We start from the raw sequence: 22,190 nt of genomic DNA on the forward strand, positions 1-22,190 counted from the left end.
ACAATACTTGAATATATTTACTGTTAATGTTATTCATTATTTAGTCAATATTCGTTATAGATTAGTCATACATTCGCCAATAAAACTATATTTACAAGAATAATATTTTGGGCAAAAATAAAAGTATCATAAAACGAAAAAAAAAAAAAAAAAAAAAAAAAAAAGTTATAATTTTTTACTCGGAACAGCCATGAGGGGAAAGAATATTTATTTTTATTTTTTCTTGAATAATAATTTAAGAAAAGAAGAAAGTTCAAATCAAAAAATAGTTTATTAATTATCTAGATCCTTATAACGAAATAAAAAAATTTGTTTCTCAAAAAAATAATGAATAAGATGCACGTAGCGTGAATCCTTATGACTTCTGTCTGATACTGAGTTTTAATTTGCTTTCACTCAATGAGAAATATTACTTAATCCTCACCGGCCGTATTACCGCGTCAAGGCACTTAATTATAATAACAATAATTACTAGTAATTATTATCATGTCTTTTATAGTTTAATTAATGCAATATTTTTTTTTTTATTTTAAATATTACCATCATTTAACGAAGTATTATTCAATTTATGATGTCAAACTAATTATTTAAATATATAATGCTGTTATGTATCTATTTATATTTAGATAAATGCTTTCAATTATCATTATCATTAATTAATTATTATTTATCAGACGACACAGAAAGAAGAATTTTTTTTATCCAAAATTCATCTTCTGAAGTTCATATTTTTTATAAAAATAATTTTCAAGTCTTGCTGTATTATCTAATGCTTATTATTTAAATTATAATTCTATCGATATGTTTATTGATACGCCTTTCTTCTTAATTTAAAATTTTTTTTGATAAAAAAATAGTTTCAAAAATAATTTATTTCTTCTTTCAACAAAAATGTTAAAAAAAAAAAAAAAACCAATGGAAGAAATACTTTTAAACAGATAAACGGCGCAAATTATTTGGAAGACCTCTAATTAAATCTTATTTATTTAATTAATTACTTCATTGTAGCATAATATTATTACGTGTATTATTCTTACGATTATAATTGTATATTATTTATTATTATAATTATATATCGCACATTGTAGTTAATGCGTGATAAAGTAAAACCCACAAACGCCTAGAGGTTGCTCTAACGGTTTGTGTTTGTGGTTTTCATCAATTAAACGTGAAAACCCGTACCGGTTTTAAATATAAATTAAAAGTTAATACATATTATATTAATTTTATTTTATAAATCGACAAATTTCCATTTATTTTGTCTTATCCCGTTGTTATGCATTGTGATTCAACTTTCTGTTCATTTTATTTAATTTATTATTTATTATTCATCTTCTTCTTCTTCTTTGAAAAAAGAAGAGAAGTAATTATTTTTTAATTAATTCGGCCTTTATGAGTCATATAACTAAGACTGTCGCTAAGAAGCTTTTCTCTGGCTGCTCGTCGTATTCTCGAACAAAGAACAAGAAGTGTACCTGCCATTATGCAAATTAAGCCACAACTAAAACCTACTATTGTATTAACGACTGTTGATCGTAAACAAACTTTATCTCCTGTTGCTTCACTTACTCCTGTAAATCAACAACAATATAGTTATTATTTTGCTTAAATTAATATAATATATTATTTTTACTACTAGGATAAAAAAATTTCTTTTGAAAAAATTTAACAATGTTGTTTTTAACAATTTTATTCTTTAGCTGAAGAAATAAAGATTTTTTTTTTTACAGTAATATTTTTTTTTTTTAATTTTTTAGATTTGGAAAAAAAAACAATTTTTTAGAAAATTTCGATATTAAAATTTTTCTGCACTTGTCAATAATTACCAAATTTTTTTTCAACAAAAAAATTACTATACAAAAAATTTTGATTTCTTCAGCTAAGAATTAAAATTATTTAAAACTTTAAACAAATAAATTTCTTATCACAACAATGTCAATTTCTTCTGTGTGGTTTATTTTTTATCAAATAACTTCCAATTAAATTTTTTATTTACTAATTTCTTTAGCGGAAAAACAATTAAGTATTACATGATATTGAAGAGTAAGAAGTTTTTCAATTCTTTGAAATGTTGGTAGATTAAGTCATTATATATATCTACGAGGTTGTAATTACGATAAGATTGTATGTAATAAGCATACTGTTGATGGAATGATTTAGGGCATCTACTTATTAACAGTAATCATGTTAGTTTACTATTTCATTAAAAAAAAAAATCTCAGCTCTAAAATTTTTTCATAAAAAATTATGATCTTAATAAAAATGTTAATTTAGAGATAAACTTGTTTTTAAGAAATGAATTAAAATTTTTTTATGAATAATAAAAAATTAAAAATATCATTACAAAATTACTTGACTTTTGTATAAAATTGTTAAAAATTAATATGAACTAATTTTCTGCTTCAAGAATCAATACAAAAAAATTTTAACATAAGTTGGTGCGCTCAAAGAAGTATCTAGTATTATTTTCCGTATTATGTTAATAAAAAAATAAACAATAACAAACTCAGTGATTGAATAATCTTCCTAAGAAATTTCAAAAACAGTTAGCCCGTTCGGAGAAAAATCACCGCGTGCAGATGTAAAATTAAATTTGCCCGCATTCCGATTACTTAAAATCCCGTGGTACAGTAATTTCGGTTCTCAACAGATAAAATTATCTTGAATTCTTAAAATATCACAGAAGAATAAAAAATATATAAAAAAAATTGATAATTTATTTAAACAATTTGAAAAATATTCCATTTGTTTTTATTATTGTTCTTGGTACTATTAACCGCGCTTGGTTGTTTTATTTTTTCCGCGGTAAATTTTAATTTAAAATTTTAATACTTCCCTAAGGTGTAATAATATTAAGATAAAAAAGATGATCTGTTAGATAAAAATTTTACCGGAAGTTTTAATAAAAAATAAAGTAAATTAAAAAATATTTACCGCTGTGAGATGCAGTTGTTGTATTTTGGAATACTTCAGCTTCGGCTTCACCTTCTTGAAGAACTCTCAGCGATTGAAAGAGATTTACATTCTCGGATAAACTCGAAGCTGGAGTTGTGAGACCATCAATAGCCAAAGAACGCTTGGCAACATTTTTGGAGTTTCTCCAATGACATGGCTGGCTCTAAAAATTTCAATTTGATGATAAAAATTTTTATTTTAATTATTACTTTATTATTGTTTGAGAGCAAGAAATGGATTATTATTTTAAAGGAATAATTACCGGACATCTTCCGTGACACATTCTGACATCGCATTCGATGTACAAGGCCGGGGACCCAGTGAATCTGAACGTCTTCATGTAGGCAAAGACTTGAGTCTCAAAGAGCCCGCTCTCGGACCAAGATCCTCGGAACCGGCTGATAAGTTTATCGTCTACCGGGCATCCGTATTGATCAATAAGCTGGATCCTCTTGTTGCCGCCATTGTGCGCGTAGCAATCGTTAACAACGATATCGAAACCATCGTATTTACTACGCATGTAAATGATAAGAGTAAGTGGATCGCCAACTCTTACAGGCCCGGCTACTCGAGTTCCAGTTGTTCCGTAACCATATCTTATCTCCATGTAACATTCTGGTGGTTGTAATGTAAAAACAACTGGATTCCCTGTTGCAACTCTGCAATAAACATTTTAAATATTTAAACAAATTCACTTTTTAACATTTAAATTTCTTTTTTTTTTTTTTTTAGCGTTTTTGATAAAATTCAAATGGATTTTTTTTAATTCAACTAATTAGAATCGATTGACTAAAAATTAACTTGATTTAAAAAAAAAATTCTTGAACAAAGTAAAATTTACTTGAACTAAAATTCTTAACTCAAGAATTTTTGCTTGATTCAAAATGATTTTTTTTAATCAAATTAATTTTTTTGTAAGAGCATAAATAATAAAATTTTTTAATTACTCAAAAAATAAACTTACTCGACATCTAAAAATGGAAATGTCACAGTTTTCCAAAAATCGTAACCATATTCACAAGTTACTTTGAAATGTTCGTCAAACTCTTCTTCAATCAGTGGATTGTATTGAACTGTTACTGTATTCCACATTAAATTTTTCTATAGAAAAAAAATTATTATTATTATTTTTTTTCAAGAGTGGTTCTTAATTTATTTTCAAACGTATTTTGCTCATGAATAAGATAAAATTTCGAAAAAAAACGCTTTGCTTTTCGATAGATAATTTAATTATTTTCTGATTGCTATTTCAATAAGTTAAAATTTTACTACAATTTAGTATTAGAAAATTATTCACTAAATTTTTAATTTGATAACCCAGCCAATATTTCAAACGACTAATTAATAACGATTTAATACTGAGAGGAAGTTATACTTAATTGAAATTAAAACAATTTTTTTACTAATTGAAAGCAAGTTATCTAGAAAAAAAATTTTTTAAAAAAAAATAAGAACCAAGCCAAGACTTTAATCATTATAATTAGTTTATAATTATTGCGCTTAAAAGCATAAATAATTTATTATCCAATAAACATTCTTACCGTTGGATTTTTCCTGCTATCTTGATGATGAGTGTTCTCCCCAAGAGTACCACATCGGTTAAGCTGAATATAAAACTCGTAGTAATCCCTTCCAGTACCGTTGACGTACATGCAGTCTGGATCGTAAGAGTAACCTGTAATTAAGGAGCGATTGTCTCTCATCAAATTCACAAATCGGCCGCGAGGGGTGGATATATATGATATCGCAAACACAAGATCGATATCGATCAATTCCGAACAACGGTCTTCGATCATTAATATAACACCTTTCTTCATCATCATCATCATCGTTATTATCATTATCGGGATGTTACACGCCTTTTTTCCACGTCATCAAGCTCAATATTCGCAACTCATTATTTTTCTTTATTTATATTTTTTTAGATTTTTTCATGATCTGCCTTTCAGATACAGCCAATTTAATTTCATTCGTAACAATTACATTCCCATTTATCGTGACTCAGGATTATTCAATTGTAGCAGACCGCGTGAGAAATAATTTTTTTTTATCTTATATTTTATTCTTACCAGCTGAGTACAAAAGTCCGGCAAATGATCCATTGAAAGCGATACGTATTTTCATATAATCATCTTGACATTCAGCTTCGATATCTGTAATCAGAAAATATATACATTTTTTATTTTAAAAATATTTTTGATTTTTAAATAAATTTTTTTAATATTTCTTCGATGAACTAATCAATCTTTAAAATTAATACAATAATTATTACTATTATAATATAATTACTTAATAAAATTTTAAGATTTTTATGTACTAAAAAGATAATTTTCAAAAAATTATTAATAGAAAAAAAATTCTACTAAGTAAAATTTTTTGAACTCAATAAAAATTTGATCGAAGAGTTTTTCTATTCGATTAAGAATTAAAAAAATTTTATTTGTACAGAAAATTCGAAAATTGTTTAAGAACAATTCTACAAATTTCAAATGGTCATAAATATTCGCATAAATTTTTGGTATGTACAGAAATTGAAGTGAATGAATTTCAAAGGCAATTAATAAGAAAGAAAAAATATATTTTTTAACTCGAGAAAATATTTAGGAAAATTAAAACTGTCTTAAAAAATTTTTTACCGTAAAATTTCTTCTTTTTTTAAAACATTTTAGTTCGAAAAAATTTTTAAACGTTTTAAAGTTTTCGAAATTATTCTACTTATTATCACCTAAATCTTCTACGTCCTCAATTATTTCTACTCAAGTAAATAAATAATTAAAGGAACGTTTATAATAAAATTGGTGATCGTTATTCACGGCCTCAAGATTATTTCTCGTGCAACATCCGATGTATATAAATATATAGATATATCGACGTAGATGTTTATATATATATATATATATATATATATATATATATATATATATATATATATATATATATATATATATATATATATATATATATATGAACGTATAAGGTAAATAAGTTTCCGTTGTAGTTGGTGGAATCCGGTCATCGATACGATGGAGTATGGAATAAGTGAAAGTAAAAGGAGCAAATGGGTTCTACGTGTGTACACAAACAACCAGCATGCACGTTCACACAACACATGTAATGTATTTGTGTACGCGTGCTCTTCGTGATAAGGAGGATAGGATAGGTTAAGGAGGTAAGGATACAAGTAAAGAAGGCACACGTAACGACGTGTCTAAACAAGCGGCGGTCGAGATTTTAAATCGATAGTCATGCATCAGGTAACTCTGGAATGATGATACAATGTTCCCTTATAACGTTTTTATTACATCCCAGAAAACAGAAAACAGAAAACAGAAAATCCGATTGCGTTACTTTATTTTTAAATTTAAATTATTTAGTGCCATGATCTTAAATTGCTTACTTTAATTACTTTTTATTACTTCCATCGTCCAACGTAATTTGTTATTTACAACCCGTAATTCAAGGCTTTAGTTATTGGTATTAAATATTATTGTAATCACAGTCTTGAGAAATGGCAATGTGAGAAATTATAAATAATAGTTCTTATTCTTATATAAAATTCCTTGTTCATAATTTTAAATTAAAATTTTTTCAAATTGTTAAATAATTATTAAAAAAATTTCTTAAAAAATTTGTACATCTAGTTTTGTTCATTTTCTACATGTGCAATTTTTTTTTGACTTATTTTTGTATTTTATTAATTAATTGATCATATTCAGTTGAAGTTACATAAATTTTATATATTTCCAAAATTTTTATTTGAAATGTTTAAAAAATTTTTTTCTCCAAAAAAAAATATTATTTAATGAAATACTTTAAAGAAATCTAATTTTATGTTAAAAAAATTATCAATTATAATAATAATATGTGCATAAAATAAGCGTAATTTATAAAACAAAAATAAATGTTAGTTAAACTAATTTTCGGGTGAAACGATCTGGAAATAAAAGATCGTATTCAGTATAATAGAGTGCAAAATCTTGGCATCACAATAGAAAATTTTTTAGCTTCCGGAGAATAGAAGAATGAAGTAAATTGGTGTCTATATATATATGCTGAGATAGTGTGTAAAACTTGTAGTTGTTAAAATATTGTACGATGAGAAATTTTACAACAAAATAAAAGGCTTAGGAACAAAATGATGATGATGATGATGATCAACGTGAAACTCTAAAGAATAAAAAAAAGTTTAGGAAAATACGAGTAAAAAGTAGATACTGATGGAATGGGTTTAAGTGTCCCGGCGATGTGGATAAAAAAGCACAGGGTTGAGGAAGAAATGGTGGATTAGATGAAAAGAGCCGAGGCTGAAGTCTAATAAAAGAAGTGGATAAAGAAAAACAAGAGGCGAAGAAAATGCTAAAGACAGATAAGAGGAAGCTGAAGAAGAAGATGAAGAAAAATAGGAATTCAGTGATGGAGAATTTATGGGAATCGGGCAGAGCCTCAGCTCTTGAAGAATGCTGCACTCTGCACTAAACCTATAATCCCCCGGTCTTCTTTATTCGCGTAATTCACGATTCCGCATACATACATTCACCAGTATTCACTTCCGGGCCCTCGATATGTCTTGTAAATTAAAGTGCTCTTGCACAACTGTTTCATAATTTCATCTCGAGGAATAACTGACCAATGTCTTAATCCGATCTTTTTTCAATTCTCACATCCAGCAAACGCTAATGCTCTTATAATGGTTCCTCGTTATTTTGTTGGTTTTCTTCACATATGTTAGTGAAGAACATAGCTTAGGGCTAACCTATATCAGCATCGACGTCATAATTTATATTACTTCTTCTGTACATTGAGCTCATCAGCAGCACTTGATAATTGCACCAGTACAGCTGATACACTTGTAATATAATTGAACTAGCGAACCAATAGAGCAATCCATCATGCTGACCAGTATAATTTAGTCATTTTTAATTCATTTATTTATGATCGCTAGCTTACGTACTTTTTCTTCTTTTTCTTCATTTTCTGGAGACTTTAGTGATTATGATTATTAATGATCATTACATGAGCTTGCACACTCTTTGTCATCGAGCTAAGTACCCGAGTGACGTGATCGTCTTTATGCAACAGACACCTGGATTATATTATGATAAAGAGAAAGAGTAATGGTAGTGGCAATGCCAATTGGAATATAAGTACCGCCGTACTGTGTGTAAGCGGTGTATGAGCTCCAACACCGTACACCGTTTTAATTGGCATGCTAACGGGACTGATCCAGACAAGTAATATCATCTATTTAGATAGTTGATGGGTGTCTAAATCTCTTTCAAGTAGAAGAGAATCTTCATGGTCCAGACAACTTGTCTAGGTCATTTGTCTAAAATCCTGCTCCTTTTATTGTCAAGATTTATGATAACCCAAAAGTAGTCTTTATTACTAAGTGCTCTCTGTCTTTATTGCTAATTGTATGTAGTCTACTTCTGGTACGCTATGAGTTATTTATGGCTATCTGTTTAATGCTTCAACACATACTTCAAGGCTGAGTAATTTTAATTCTTATTTTTATTCAAAGAAAGCTCAAATTTTTACTACTCCGTTTTTTTATGCACAGTTACTTTTTAATTGGATGTCATAAATTTACTCAGTACTTTTTTATTTTAATTATTACTTGGTAGATTAATTGCTTGATCTATTTTTTAGGCTTCAATTATCTGGCTGTCAAAAAACGGTATTTAATGATCAATATCATTGTTAATCAAAGTGATAATTGATTGCGAGAAAAGGAGAATAAAGAAATTAATTTTTGGTGGTACCGTTTTTAATTTGTACTTAAAAATTATTATCAATTTTTTTTATTTTATCTGTTTTTAGAATTTCAATAAATTGTTTTGAATTTTTAATTTAATTTAATAATTATTTGTATTGTTGTAAAAAATAACTGAAAAGTGTAAAAATTTTTGTAATTAAGTGTCAGAGTCGTAATATTTAAAATACTTTTAATAATTAAAAAATAAACAAGTTTACAGAAATAACTATGTCAACAAAACGATTAAACTCCACGTAATTTGCATAAAATTATTTTTAACACTATAAATATGATGACAATTACTTTCATATAAACCGGTTGAGATTTCCGTGGAAAAAAAGTCAGTCTGTCATAAATACCTTTCTTTTTTATCATTTCTAATGCGCTAATAGAATAATTTTATGATGCGAAATAACACTTGAAGCTTTTGAAATAAATATCTTGTGGGTTTAACATTAAAAGTATGACTTTTAAGGTTGCAACCGAATTTTCCGTAAATATTTGTGAATAGTGTTGAAAAAAAAAAAACGATATTCAAAAGAAATGTCTATCAGTTAACGCAAATAAATTAAAACTGTGAAAATTAATGATTCAGTCTAATTTTAAGTGGTTCTTAATAAGAAAACAATTTTCCATATTCAAAATTCAACTAATTATTGCTATTACAAAGACTAATTTTGTTTAATATCGCTTTTTTGAGCTAGATAATTATTTTTGACAATAAGTTTTCATTTTCGCATCAATTTGTCACTAATTTATTGATAATAACACTGTTTAGTAGAACCGGAGCAGCATGTTAACAGTTTCAAACAAATAATTTTCATTGAATAAACTTAAAAATTAACCTGTGCACACACGAATCCGTTAATGAGATTCAAGATAGATGAGGAGACACGGAAAAAAGTATATAAAAATTACGTGGTTCATGTTATGTCATTTTAACGGCAAAAATGTTATCTTTCAGATACATTTTTTTTTAGTTTTACAAAAAACAAAATTTTGTACTCGGTCTCTCGATAAGACTCTGTGAATCAATAATTTTTGGAACTTGAGTATATTTTCTTATTACGAAAAAATATATTGTGATTAAAAAATCGAAAAATCATCAAGCAAAAATTCTTTCATTCATACTCTGTAATTTTCCGCCTCAAAAACTGTTAAAACTTTCATATTTTTATGAGGTTTTAATTGTTACACTTATAACACCTTGACAGTAATAATTTTGAAAACAAAAGCAGTTAAAAACTAGAAGATTATCAGAGTTAATTTATTTAAAAAAATTTCCACGGCATTACATGACTGAAAAGACATCGTTAATCTCCCGATGTACCGTTGACACATATTGCAGCATTGTACTTAAAAATAACTGGAAGGAGATTTAAAGTATGCAATTATCTAAAAGAATCCTTAATATAAAATTAAGATGAAATGTATGTGGCATCTATTTATTCGTGATGTGATTGGTCGAATATATCATAAGCATGAAAATATATGCAAACTCTATAATTAGGCGCGTGCTTGCGCGCGCAAATTCAAATTCTAGTAACATTAAATAATAGGAATAAAGTATTACTCACGTTGCACACGCGTGGTATTAGGCCTATATCTCCGGTGCTCCCTGTCCCAGGTTTCCGGATGACGTCCCCACTCATCATCGCTGGAAAGAGCAGTTCCGCCTGTCCCAGTGGCAGAGCCACCGCCTCCAGTGCCTCCAGTCGCTCCGATACCCTGAAGACCTTGTAGAGTTTGTAGAGCTTGCAAATTTGGATTCAACGGTACTCGAGGCTTTATTGCGGGGACCGGAACGTACTGAGCGCCTTCACCTAGGTACACCACCTAAGGAAACAGAACAATAAATCCCTCATTATTGCTTAACTGCAGCATTGTCTATTTGCATTAAAAAAAAAAAAAAATAAATAAATAAAAAAATCATCTTGGATTAAAATTGTCCAATCTCGATTAAATTTGCCGGACAAACTAAACAAATAACAAGGCATCAATGCATGTGTGTAAATAAAATCCACGTAATACAAGTACAATATTAAAAGACCAGGAAGCGGAACTGTCACGTCAAGAGTGCGTCCTCGTGGCAACACGACATCTTGTAGTATCCATCCCGTTTGTTTCACGTCTCTTTGTGACATGTCGACGAGCATCACGAAGACACACGAGTCGACACCCGCGCATTCATGCGTCGATTAACGGTCACAAGGTTCACCATCTTAAATCATTAGTCGAGCTACTTTATTCGAGATCCAGAGGGATGCTTACCTCCTGATTACACTTTTTTATTTCGATAGGATATTTTACTGGCAAGAGGATACGCAGCAACTCCACCACCAGTTATTCTCCTCGGTACACGGCGAAGGTGGATTAGATGTTGTCTCAACAGACAAGACAAGGTTCAGTGACAATGCCCTGCAGATAGACTAGATCTCCACTTGATACAGATACACTAGACTAAGACTAAGACCTAAGTCCTGAGGCCGGTAGTTTTGATTCTTAACATCTACCCCTTTTTAACTTATTTTATCTCCCATCTCCCATCTTGCTTTAAAATGTCTCATTTAATTGTATTTAATGCCTCTAATGGTTTAATTTATACGCGCAATAACTTGTAAACATTTTTTTACTCGGTATCTAAGGAGTTTTTTGCTTTTTTTTTTTTTTTTCTACCGAAGCTCGGCTACTGGGAATGTAGCACTGGTTTTTCTTCTTCTCTCTAGTGACTAGTTTTACTCCCAGAGATTAATATCTGTTTTATTGGTTGATAATTAAACTGTTTAGATTTATTGCGATCGATCTGTGAATCTATCGGTTATCTGGACTTGGTAAGAAATATTTTTATATTTCAGCTGTCTTACTTCGAAATACAGCAATTTTTTCTAATTTTTAACCCTTTTTTTGGTATTTTAGCAGTTTTTTTGAAATGATTATAAAATGTTCTTGGCTCAAGATTTAAAATATTAAGGTTTAAAAAAATTTTAAGCATGAACTTTTTTTCTTATAAGATAAGTTTGAAAAACATTTAAGAATTGTCAATAATTATGAAACTGAGCAGCCGATTTATTTTCCCGAATTAAAATAATAAACTTAAATTACAATTATAATAACTTATAATTTTTCATTTAAAAATTAATTAACAATCAAAAAAATTTGACTAAAACGATCATCTTAATTTAATAAATTTTTTAAACCATCTAACATTAAACTTTTTCATAAATAAACGGTAAACTCAATTTAAAAACAATTTCTTCCCTCTCGAAATTACACAAAATTTATTCCAAAAAAAAAAAAAAAAAAGTCATATCCTGTTCCATCTCTCTCCGCTTAAAAGAAACCCATCACATAAATAGTTGTAGACCAGCAATTACCAATAATAAATAAATTACCCGAACAATTTAATGATACATTTTATCTATTAAATATGAATAACAAACAGCCAAGTGTTGAATTATTTTTATAGACCGTTAAATAATAAATTTTTCTTAACATTACATTTATATTACCCAATGGAAGTTAAAAGTTTGTGTCTAGCCGATTAATCTATCAAGTGTCTAGCAGTGTCCTAAATCAAAGCGGTAATTTAAATATTTATTTATTATTATTATTTTAGCAGCCGGTGTTTTTAAATTTACCCGAGAAAATTGATGCTCAGCGGTGATTTACGGCTTACGGTAAACCGCGAAAGAAGCTCTCTCTAGCTCAGTACACTACTTATATACACTTTATACTCGGTAGTGATAAAACGCGATCGCTCATAGACTGTAAGGCTTAGCTTGGCTGTGTAATAGAGTAAAGAGAGTGCAATGCATAATGTTGATAAAATAGTGTGGAGTATCTAGACAGAGTACAGGGGCGTTAACCGACGAAACGTGCAGTAGCCTTATGGAAGGATTATGATATGCCCCTAGTGGACCGGTACTATTATACCTGGCGCATCATCCCCCTATTATCCAGATCTCGGGATTATTTGCCTCTCTTTATTTTGCCTATTGCTCTTATAATGCATAATACATAATATGTAATATATGAGCCGTGTGCCGCTTGATACGATGCGATACCAAAAGCTATCATGTACAACAATCCGAGCTACCATTCCGCAAGCTGTAAGCTGTAAGCTGTAAGCCATAAACCATAAACTATAAACTATAGAGCATGAGTGCTTCCTTAATATAAACAACGTGCCGTTTTACTCCGAACTACGCCGCGGATCTAAAGATATATCTGTATCCTCGCTTATCCTTATCCAGTTGTTTGGCTGGATGAGCATCATGTCATAGACTAAGACCGTAGTAGACGCTCTTCCTGTCAGTGAACAAGACGAGAAACCGTTGCTCGATCAACTATCCACCGGTGGAAGGAAACTTGGAACTTGAATTATAATACAAGTATAACGTAACCAAATGCTTGGTCACTATAATTCCGTTCTTTTGCTTATTACTCGTTACTTTGTTGCTGCATTGTCTATTATACTTGTTATTTTTATTCTGACGTAATGCCAGAGGATTATATTGAAAACTATTAGAGTACTCACGGCATCCTGGTCACTGGCTTCGTGGGTTAATGATTCCCGGGTCTCGGTGCGGTTTAGCTCCAGGACATCTTCTGGTCCCGCGCCGCTTCCAGCCCAATAGTCCTCTGTCGTGTCTTCTATTAGTGTGTCCAAGTTTGGCTTTTCTGGTTCTATCACTTCTGGTAGAGCCTGAAAGATTTTTTCATTCGTTTGTTGATTTTATAGAACTAATTTTATTCAGAATATTTCTATTCAATTTAATAAAATTTTCAGTTAATTAAATAGTAAATAGAGAAATTTACTTTTAAAGTCGTTACTTTTTAATAATTTAAAAAGTCAAATATAAGTTGATTAAAAAAAAAAAAACTATTGACTGTTAAGCAATTAATGTAACGAAAAATTGTAACTGTTAAAAATTACTAAAACACGTAAAAAATTAATTTTGTTCTTTGGAATTTTCTGTATACTGACAATTATACAAAACATACATTTACTTGCATAAAAATTTAACTCTCTACAAAAAAGGTCTCTTGATCAATTATAAAAATGAAAATACAAGTTTGGTGACATAAAATTAATAAAAAAATACTAGACTCCTCTGAATGGAAGTTTAATAGATACTAAACTACTTAAATTTAATAAATATAACTTATGTGTGTATAAATATTAACGGTTTTACCTTTAAGTACAGTAAAAAGTACTCACCTGAATGGAATTTATAGTAACAAGCAGGAGAATCCACGCGAGCCTGTAAAAACATAAAACAAGATATAAATATCCGTGGAATCTCAATACCATAAAATGAATAAAAAAACTTAATGAGTTTTCAGTTAGCATTAAAAAAGTTTAACTAAAACATTAAAAAATATCCAAGATATTCTAAATAGAAGGCAGTAAAAAGCTCATATATGCATGCACAGTAGCGACAAAATAAAAATTTATTGATCACGGGTTAGAATTCCTTCCAAGTAGGTACAGTAGTTTTCATTATCCCGAGATTTTAAATAATTATCCCGTCTACTTATTCTAGCTCTCTATCACTACGAGTACCGTAGTTATACACCAACACACCACAATAAAATCTAATATAACTATCTTATATAGTATAGAGTTAAGTCTAGAAAAGTTATACTGTATCCTTGATGCTCCACTTCTGTCCACGGTTGAGTTGATTCAGTATGCAACAAGTAAAGAACATGAACAGCAGGAAGATATCCTTCAGCCTTAGTTCTTAACTCTTATTTCTCAGTTCTCTACACACGCATAAAGATGATTCTGAAACTATTGGCTCTTAACTTATAACTCCTACCTCTTAACTCAGAATGACCGTGAGGAATAGCCAAGTGATTATGAGTGAGATCTTAGTACTCAGATATAGTTTATTCTTCTTCTTCCGGGAATGCCCGATGAATCGAATCGAAAAGTACTTATCGCTTCAGGTTAATAAAACTTGGGGAATCATAAATCCATTACATTATAATGTAAACTCACATTTTACTTCATTTCAACTCATATTAATGTAAAACGTTATATTAATCTACAACAAACCATTTTATATTTATGAATACATATTATGAATTTATTTATTTTATATTCACTTTATTATCAAATGCATCAGTGGAGTTTTATTAGCAGGGAGAAGTTAAACAACTATCATATAGGATTAAATTACCAATTATTAACTTTTTTCTCAATCCTAATGCTCTTTTAATATCAATAATATTTTTTTTTCTGCAATATATGGACAAAGAAGCGTCAGTTTATCCGTTTTGCTAAAGGAAATTTGAGATAATAACACCCATGAGTTTTTTAATACAAATTATCATTTCATGAAATTTTTCTCCAATAATTTGGAATTTATTTCCTCGATACAAAAATTTCCTAGGTCGAGACAAATTTGAATTTCAAATGGATAATCGCAAAAAGTTGATTGTTAATTTGTTTTCCGCGAATGGTGATAAACTGAGCGATGCCGCGAGGCTTGAGATGATTAAGCGTCATAACTTACATAATGTACATTCCACAAATGTTTTACTGACACTTTACGTCTTAAGGTACTTTTTTATGGGATGTCATGGAGTAGAGTGTTGAATAAAACATTTTAAATTATTCTTTAATTAAACATTAATCACACTAACTAAATTTTATTAAAAAAACTCTTTATTTTACGGTAAATTAAATATAATTTTTTATAATTAACAATTTTAGATGGAAATTTATATCTAATCATTTAATGGGCTTTCATGTGCAATTTACAAAAATTTGATAAATCATTTCATTAAAAAATCCGCGAAAAAAATTGTCAAAATATGAATTTTTACAATTTTAAAAATTTTGAAACCTTGTCATTTCTGAACTACTTGACCGATTAAGCTCATATTTGAACTTGACCTTGATATTTGTCTTAGGATTAAGTATGTTGAGTTAAGAGAAGATCCATTATGAAATTTCTATAAAATCTACTAAAAATAGTCTGAATAATTAAAATATCCTAAAAATCAATAAAGAGTGACTGAAACTTAATTTAACCAAAATTTCCTAAAATTTTTTCGGATTAAATATTTAATAAACCTTCAAAGAAGGTCACAATACCTCAAGACAAATAACATTAAACTAAAATTCCCTATAATTTATCTTTTTCCACCTAATGTAAATTATCCAAGATTTTATTAGGCTGCGAAAAATACTTTTATAATGCCTGTAACCAAGCATTGATAATAAATAATAATTCCAACACGACTATATTTGAGGCAAACATTCCCGCCTACCCCTGTCATTACGTAGTCACCCTTAAATTCAAACATCACGAGAAATAAGTCGCGGTTTATTATCAATATCGGGACAGCAGACAGCTCGCTTAGCCCAAGCTTGAGGGTAAACATACCCACATACTTATATATTTATATTCATTATCCATATCCACGCATATGTATGTAAAGTGCTTAAGTACTTAGTTAGGTATGTCTTATGTAATAGGAATAGCGGTGGCAGCGCATCATCACTATTTTGACCTAGTGAAGCTTCGTAACAGTCTCGTAACACGCAACCGGTAACGTAATAACCTATAACAACAGCTTTTGCTCCCGTGGCATCACATGTGCGAACTACCGTGTGAGAATCATACACGTTAACTGGACATATAAGCTCAAAGAAACATAACAGAGACAGTGTTATATTACATTATACGTTATATAAGTGAGAAGAAATGATAACAAGCTGAGAATGAAGGGAATAAGATTAAGAAGAAGAAGAGAAGGAAGAAGAAGAATAAGAAATAATAAATAAAGGAGAGCTGGTAGAAAATGAATGGCCGCATTCTAAAGACTATACCGCAATGTTCTTATAACATATCCGGCGAACGTGCTCGAGTTTGTTTCAAAGAGTATTAAATAAAAATAAAAATAAAAATAAAAATAAGGAAACAGCGAACTGAAAAACTCGTGTATCGTGCATGGGCTAGATAGTATGTACCTTGCTGTTGGTTACCGGAGTTGGGAATTCGCATTTGACAGCTATTCACTGATAATTAGAGTAATACCAGGGAATAATTCACACCAAAGGTACTATTATGTGTCAGTTGGATAACTTTATGTTCTGAGAATTCAATTAGTGATATTACTTTTTTTGCTCCTATATTTATTCGCTCTTAATTGAGATGAGGATTATTTTAAAAGTTTACATTTTATATTTACGCTTATTCTTATGCAGGATAATAGAAGAGCTGGGGATTATTAACGATACCGTATTAATGAAAATATTTCATTATTTTTATCTTAGATATTTTTTTATCGCTCATTATACATTATACATGGAAATATTGTTTTATTTTCTGTTACTAAGTTTAAATTATCTTTATATTGTACTGCGCTCATTGTCAGATTTTCCGTTAAATCTTGTAACTTATTACTTCTAACTATAAATTATTTATTATTTGTACTTATCTATTTATCATCGAATTAAATATTTACAGCTTTTGAGTCAATGGAGATTTTAATTTTTTTTTCAGTTCAGTAGTTAGGATAGTTTTGTCAGACAGAAAATTTCTTTACTACTTATACAATTAAAGAAAAATTTTTAATTTTATTTAAATATACAGTAAAAAAAATTTTTTTTAAGTTTTATTAGTCAAAAATTATTTAATTTTTATTAAAAATTTTTAGTTAAATAAATTTTTAAAAAATATGTAACTATTGGGCGTTAATTCAATAAAATTGTACAAAAATATTTTTAATAAAAATTTGGTATAAAATTTTCCTTTGAAAATTTTTTACGAAGGAAAATTTAACTACAAGTTTTATGAGTTTCTTCTTTCATAAAAAAATATGTAAATGATTTGGATTTTTTTTAAAGCATAATTCGAGTAAGTTAACCAGAAAAATAGTGGTAATAGTTCAACACGTGAGTACTTAGACGCCCAAGTGTGTTCAACAAACCAAATCTAATATAAGTACATAAAAATAATTCAGTAGAATACATATGTGTAAGCCAGTGGAGGAAGAAACTATGTAATAAGTAGATATTTATTATATATGAATAATAAATAGAGGATAAACATAAAAAGAGAAAACTTGTATGAAATAAAAGTGGCTACAAATAGAGGATGGATGGAGTAAAAAGTGAAAAATAAAAATAATAATCACAATCACCGAGATATTACACACTGAAAAAGTATTATCAGCAGCAGCAGGTGGATAATGATAATGCTAATGAATGATATGACGTCTAAAATGTTGAAATAATTGTATAATGATAGAGAGTAACGTGGGTAGAGTTTGATCTAATTAATAAAACGGAGGTTGGAATCAGCAAACGGGAAACTTGATTTGCTTAGAGCTTTAACTCTTTCTCTTTCTCTTTATTTTATTTATTATTACAAGTTATTTTATTTTTACAACTAAATACATTTAATCCTTTCTTATTTAGTTCTTTCTCTTTCTATTTGTCGTTTTTGTTGTATAAAGATAGTGTTGCCTTGAGTGGATAAAAAAAAGGTTCTCGCATTCTCGATGAACTCAAGTAGCAGGCTCACTTGAGCTCTATTTTCTCCCACTAGTTTGTACGGGACTTGGTAATTAATTTTCTTTTCTTTGCTGTTATACGGAGACACCTGTTATTACGTATGTGGTTGCGTGCAAGCAACTTGATCTTGACGCTCGACCACTAGGTCAGTGATATTCTTCCTTCAATTCACTTATTTTATCTCATATCCATTTACACGTGTGTGTAGCTATATACATATTCATCTGTTTATATCACTGATGGATATACATCATGCGAGCTATTATTTCCTTTAAATAACCTTATTCATTTTTAAGTACATCTACTTTAAATTTAATTTATAATTGTAGGAGACAGCAAAAAATTTGTGTCTTTTCATTTTAAACATCTTTCATTAAATTTTTGAAATTCTTTTTTTGCTTCTAAATAAATACTGCAATTAAACTTTTAGAGTAAAAATTTAGTTAATTTTAATTGCAAGGATTTAACATAAATCTTTACACTATTATTCGGTTGAAAAAAATTTCTAATTTTTTTTTTTTAATTTCAAATAATTTAGAACTTAATATCAGATAAAAGTAACTCGAAAAAAATTTTTTTGGTATTTATTTCGATATTTCGATTCTAAAAATATTTAAAAAATTTTTTTTACTGATTAAATTATTACAGAAAGAAATTAAAATCATTTTACGTGTAGAAATCTTAAATATTTATTAAAATAAATTTTTTTTTTTTTGAAAATAAGCAATTGTTATCTTCAACTGATCTATTTATCGATTTTTGTACTAAATAACATTGTAATAAAAAAATAAATTATTATAATTCTCAAGTGCATGATTGGGTGGAACGGAATATCCTAAATGGCTCCAATAAAAATTGATTCCAAGAAACTTGTTCACGAGTCTTAAAGAAAATATTGTTTTTATAGAAATAATCTTAAATTTTTCAATGAATAAATTATGATCCCGTATTTTTATCCTGAGTATGTATAAAATTCATAAAGTGAAATGCATTTAGTTTAATAAATTCATAGAAACGATTGGTTCTCAAGAAAGGTATAACGGAATTACAGCTGTCAATTGCTGGGAATAACAAATTGTATTCTGTGACTGTGAATTTGTCTGGAAGTTACAATTTAAAATTTTCTTAAGGTCGAGTATCGGTATTTATTCTCAGAAAATTCAAAATTACCAACGGATTTCCGTTTTTTATCCGTTACATATTTTATTTTCTCACAAAAAATGTACGCTAACTTGGCCTGGAATATTTAAATATTTTTATTACAAATCGTAAATCATTTTTTTTTTTTTTAATAATTTCCCTGAATCAAAAATTATCTTTTAAAAAAATCAGGGTTGTATGTAAATTGGATTTTTTCTGTTTCTACACAAAAAAAAATGAATATTTTACCCCAAGAAAATTATTTAGAAAGATCAAAATTATTTCGGAGCAAGAAGAAATTTTTTTGGCTCAAGAAAAGTTGACTTCGTTCAAGAAATTTTGAATTTATTCAAAAAAATTTATAATTAATATTTTTTCGAACCAAAAAAATTTACCCTAGTTAAAAATTTTTACTTTTTGCGTCTATTTAGTAGGTGAAAAAATTATTAATTATTAAGGAATCATAAAATTTGATCTGTTGCAGGATAATACGCGATTTTTGACCCAAATACTGTAAAAAATAATGGGCTTAATTAAAAAAAAAAAAAAAAAAAAAAAAATTGATAAAATTTTTCGTGCAGAATCTAGAGAGTAATTTCCGTTAGGCCATTCTTGGCAACTAGATGCAGAGAGCAGGGCAGAGATGATGAGAGATCGTAAGAAGACTAAAATAATTTTGAGGTTAATATCCTGGGAGCTGAAAATAATTGAAAACAGATCGCGTAGGTAGATTAACGAACCTAGAAGAATACACTCGGGTGGTACATATATTTTCTGATTTAACGATCCAACCACTACTTGTTCGTGCCATACTACACTATCAAGGTAGACAACACACAACGCCAAGGAATTCCCAGATCCACTATATGGGAAAACAGATCCGGGGGAGAAGAATACACATTTAAAAAATAAAATGCCGGCAACATTATAAACTACAGCTAAACTTGAAAGAATAAAAACAAATAATTGCAAGAACTAATCTGTCATCTTTATCGTTAACCTGAATCATCTTACGCGCTGGCGTGCAGTCATTATAACCTCGACATCAACATCCACTGGTAACTTAACACAATAAATTAATGCTGATGATATTCTTCCTACATAACAAGACAATGTTCTACAGCATTCCTGCTAAATTCTTTTCAAGCACGCAACAAAAGATATAACATATATTTATACTCAGATTTTTATCTTGAGGAATCCCTTTAAATTGTATCACAATTACTAATTCACTGGTACATTTTTTTTTCCTAGAATTTTTTATATTTTTTCTAATAATTAAACACTTATTTTTTTTTTTTGTAAAATATAAATATTTTAATGATCTAAATTTTTATGAATTACGTAATTATTTTCTTAAAATTTATTGAGAAGAAAATAATTTGAAAATATCTATTTTTATACTTCTTTTTCTAATCATCAATCAAAATTCATAAATTTTTCAAACATTTATAAAAAATTTTCTTAACATTTTTTTTTTACGCGTAGATAGAAATTTTTAACTACTATTTAGTATCACTTATATGTAATTTTTAGACCAATGATTTTTTTCGTCTAATGACCTGATAAGAAAAGACAGAGATCTAGCAATCAATAAATTAAAACGGGATCAAACAACATAAAAATATTACGAATTATTATTATAACTATTATTGTAATTTTGATTGCTATCTTTATTGTTCATAGTTACAAAGTAAGTAACTAAAGCAAAAAAAAAAAAGTAAATACAAGTTATAAGTATAAGCAGGGGATAATAAAAGTCTCTTATTATTTCCATTGAATAGTAAAGAAAAGAAATCATTAACATCTTGCGTCTATGCGCAGTTATGCGGCACAGTATTTTATTTATCTGAATTTTATTCTCTACAAAACATTTGCACGACTATTTGCATGCAAATGCAATTAAGTTACTCGCCGTGAGGGTTAACGACGTACGTTAACGTAACACAGCAAAACATGTGTTGACTGCCCGGAGAGACAAGAATAGCATGTTCTTGTTGTTGTTTTCTCAATATTCTATCTATATCTATGTCTATAGATAATATAATACGTATGCACATGGACGAGTGAAAGGAGGAAAGGTAAAAGGAGTGTACTCTCCCGGTTTGATGATACTGATGCACATATATGTGTATAAAGATGCCTAAGAAACATAAAAAAAAGAAACAAGTATACCTGCACGGACTAGTCGACTAGCCCGAAGGATACTGAGTTACCGTTGCGTCTTAACCAGTTCGATACACCGGCTAGATTAGGATATTTCGAAATCATAAAATCAAATCAAATCTAAATAAACAAATATTTAAATGGATATAAATATATATACGCCCGTACTTCTCTATGTACACTTACATTTAATTTCAATATCGAATAGCCTATTTTAACTGTCTATGCATTATTTATCCACTTTTAAATTGAAATAATTTATATGCATCGTTTATTATCGAGGAATTCATTTTTTTGGTTCTCAAGCAAAATATCCTGACATTAATAGAGAAGTTATCTGATAATTTAAGTCCTGAAAGCGTATATTCGATTTATGATTTCATTTTTTCATTACCTCGAGAAATATCGAGCTATAAAAGTCTGTAATAACCATAGTGAATAATATAATTCAATGCAATCATTCGAGGAATGAATAATTGCTATTTTTATCTATAAATTAATATTTGTTTTTATTATTGAAAATTGATTTTATCGATCGTGTAATCATCTGACTACAGTTTGAGCGTAAAAGTTGATTATCTACTTTTCATTTCAACTTGGAAGTAATTGTAATTATGCATTACGTCAATCTGTAACCGT

The 22,190-nt window shown here is 28.6% G+C and overlaps 1 protein-coding gene across 1 annotated transcript in view; it reads right to left on the minus strand.

Moving 5' to 3' along the window:
* Positions 1-1,107: 1,107 nt before the first annotated feature.
* The window catches only part of LOC141534892 (uncharacterized), a 43,176-nt gene continuing 22,093 nt past the window's right edge, over positions 1,108-22,190 (minus strand). Inside the window, exons 2-10 of the mRNA XM_074254514.1 lie at positions 13,932-13,974; positions 13,248-13,415; positions 10,288-10,546; positions 5,025-5,108; positions 4,497-4,630; positions 3,920-4,056; positions 3,218-3,614; positions 2,935-3,118; positions 1,108-1,571 (exon numbers count right to left, since the gene is read on the minus strand). Of these exons, the coding sequence (XP_074110615.1) occupies positions 1,375-1,571; positions 2,935-3,118; positions 3,218-3,614; positions 3,920-4,056; positions 4,497-4,630; positions 5,025-5,108; positions 10,288-10,546; positions 13,248-13,415; positions 13,932-13,974 (1,603 nt within the window). The 3' untranslated portion in view covers positions 1,108-1,374. The remainder of the gene's footprint in view (positions 1,572-2,934; positions 3,119-3,217; positions 3,615-3,919; positions 4,057-4,496; positions 4,631-5,024; positions 5,109-10,287; positions 10,547-13,247; positions 13,416-13,931; positions 13,975-22,190) is intronic.

The sequence above is a fragment of the Cotesia typhae genome, unplaced genomic scaffold (assembly GCF_013202065.1).
Source record: "Cotesia typhae breed Kobodo isofemale line unplaced genomic scaffold, CoteBio_Ctyphae scaffold_13, whole genome shotgun sequence".
Taxonomy (NCBI): domain Eukaryota; kingdom Metazoa; phylum Arthropoda; class Insecta; order Hymenoptera; family Braconidae; genus Cotesia; species Cotesia typhae.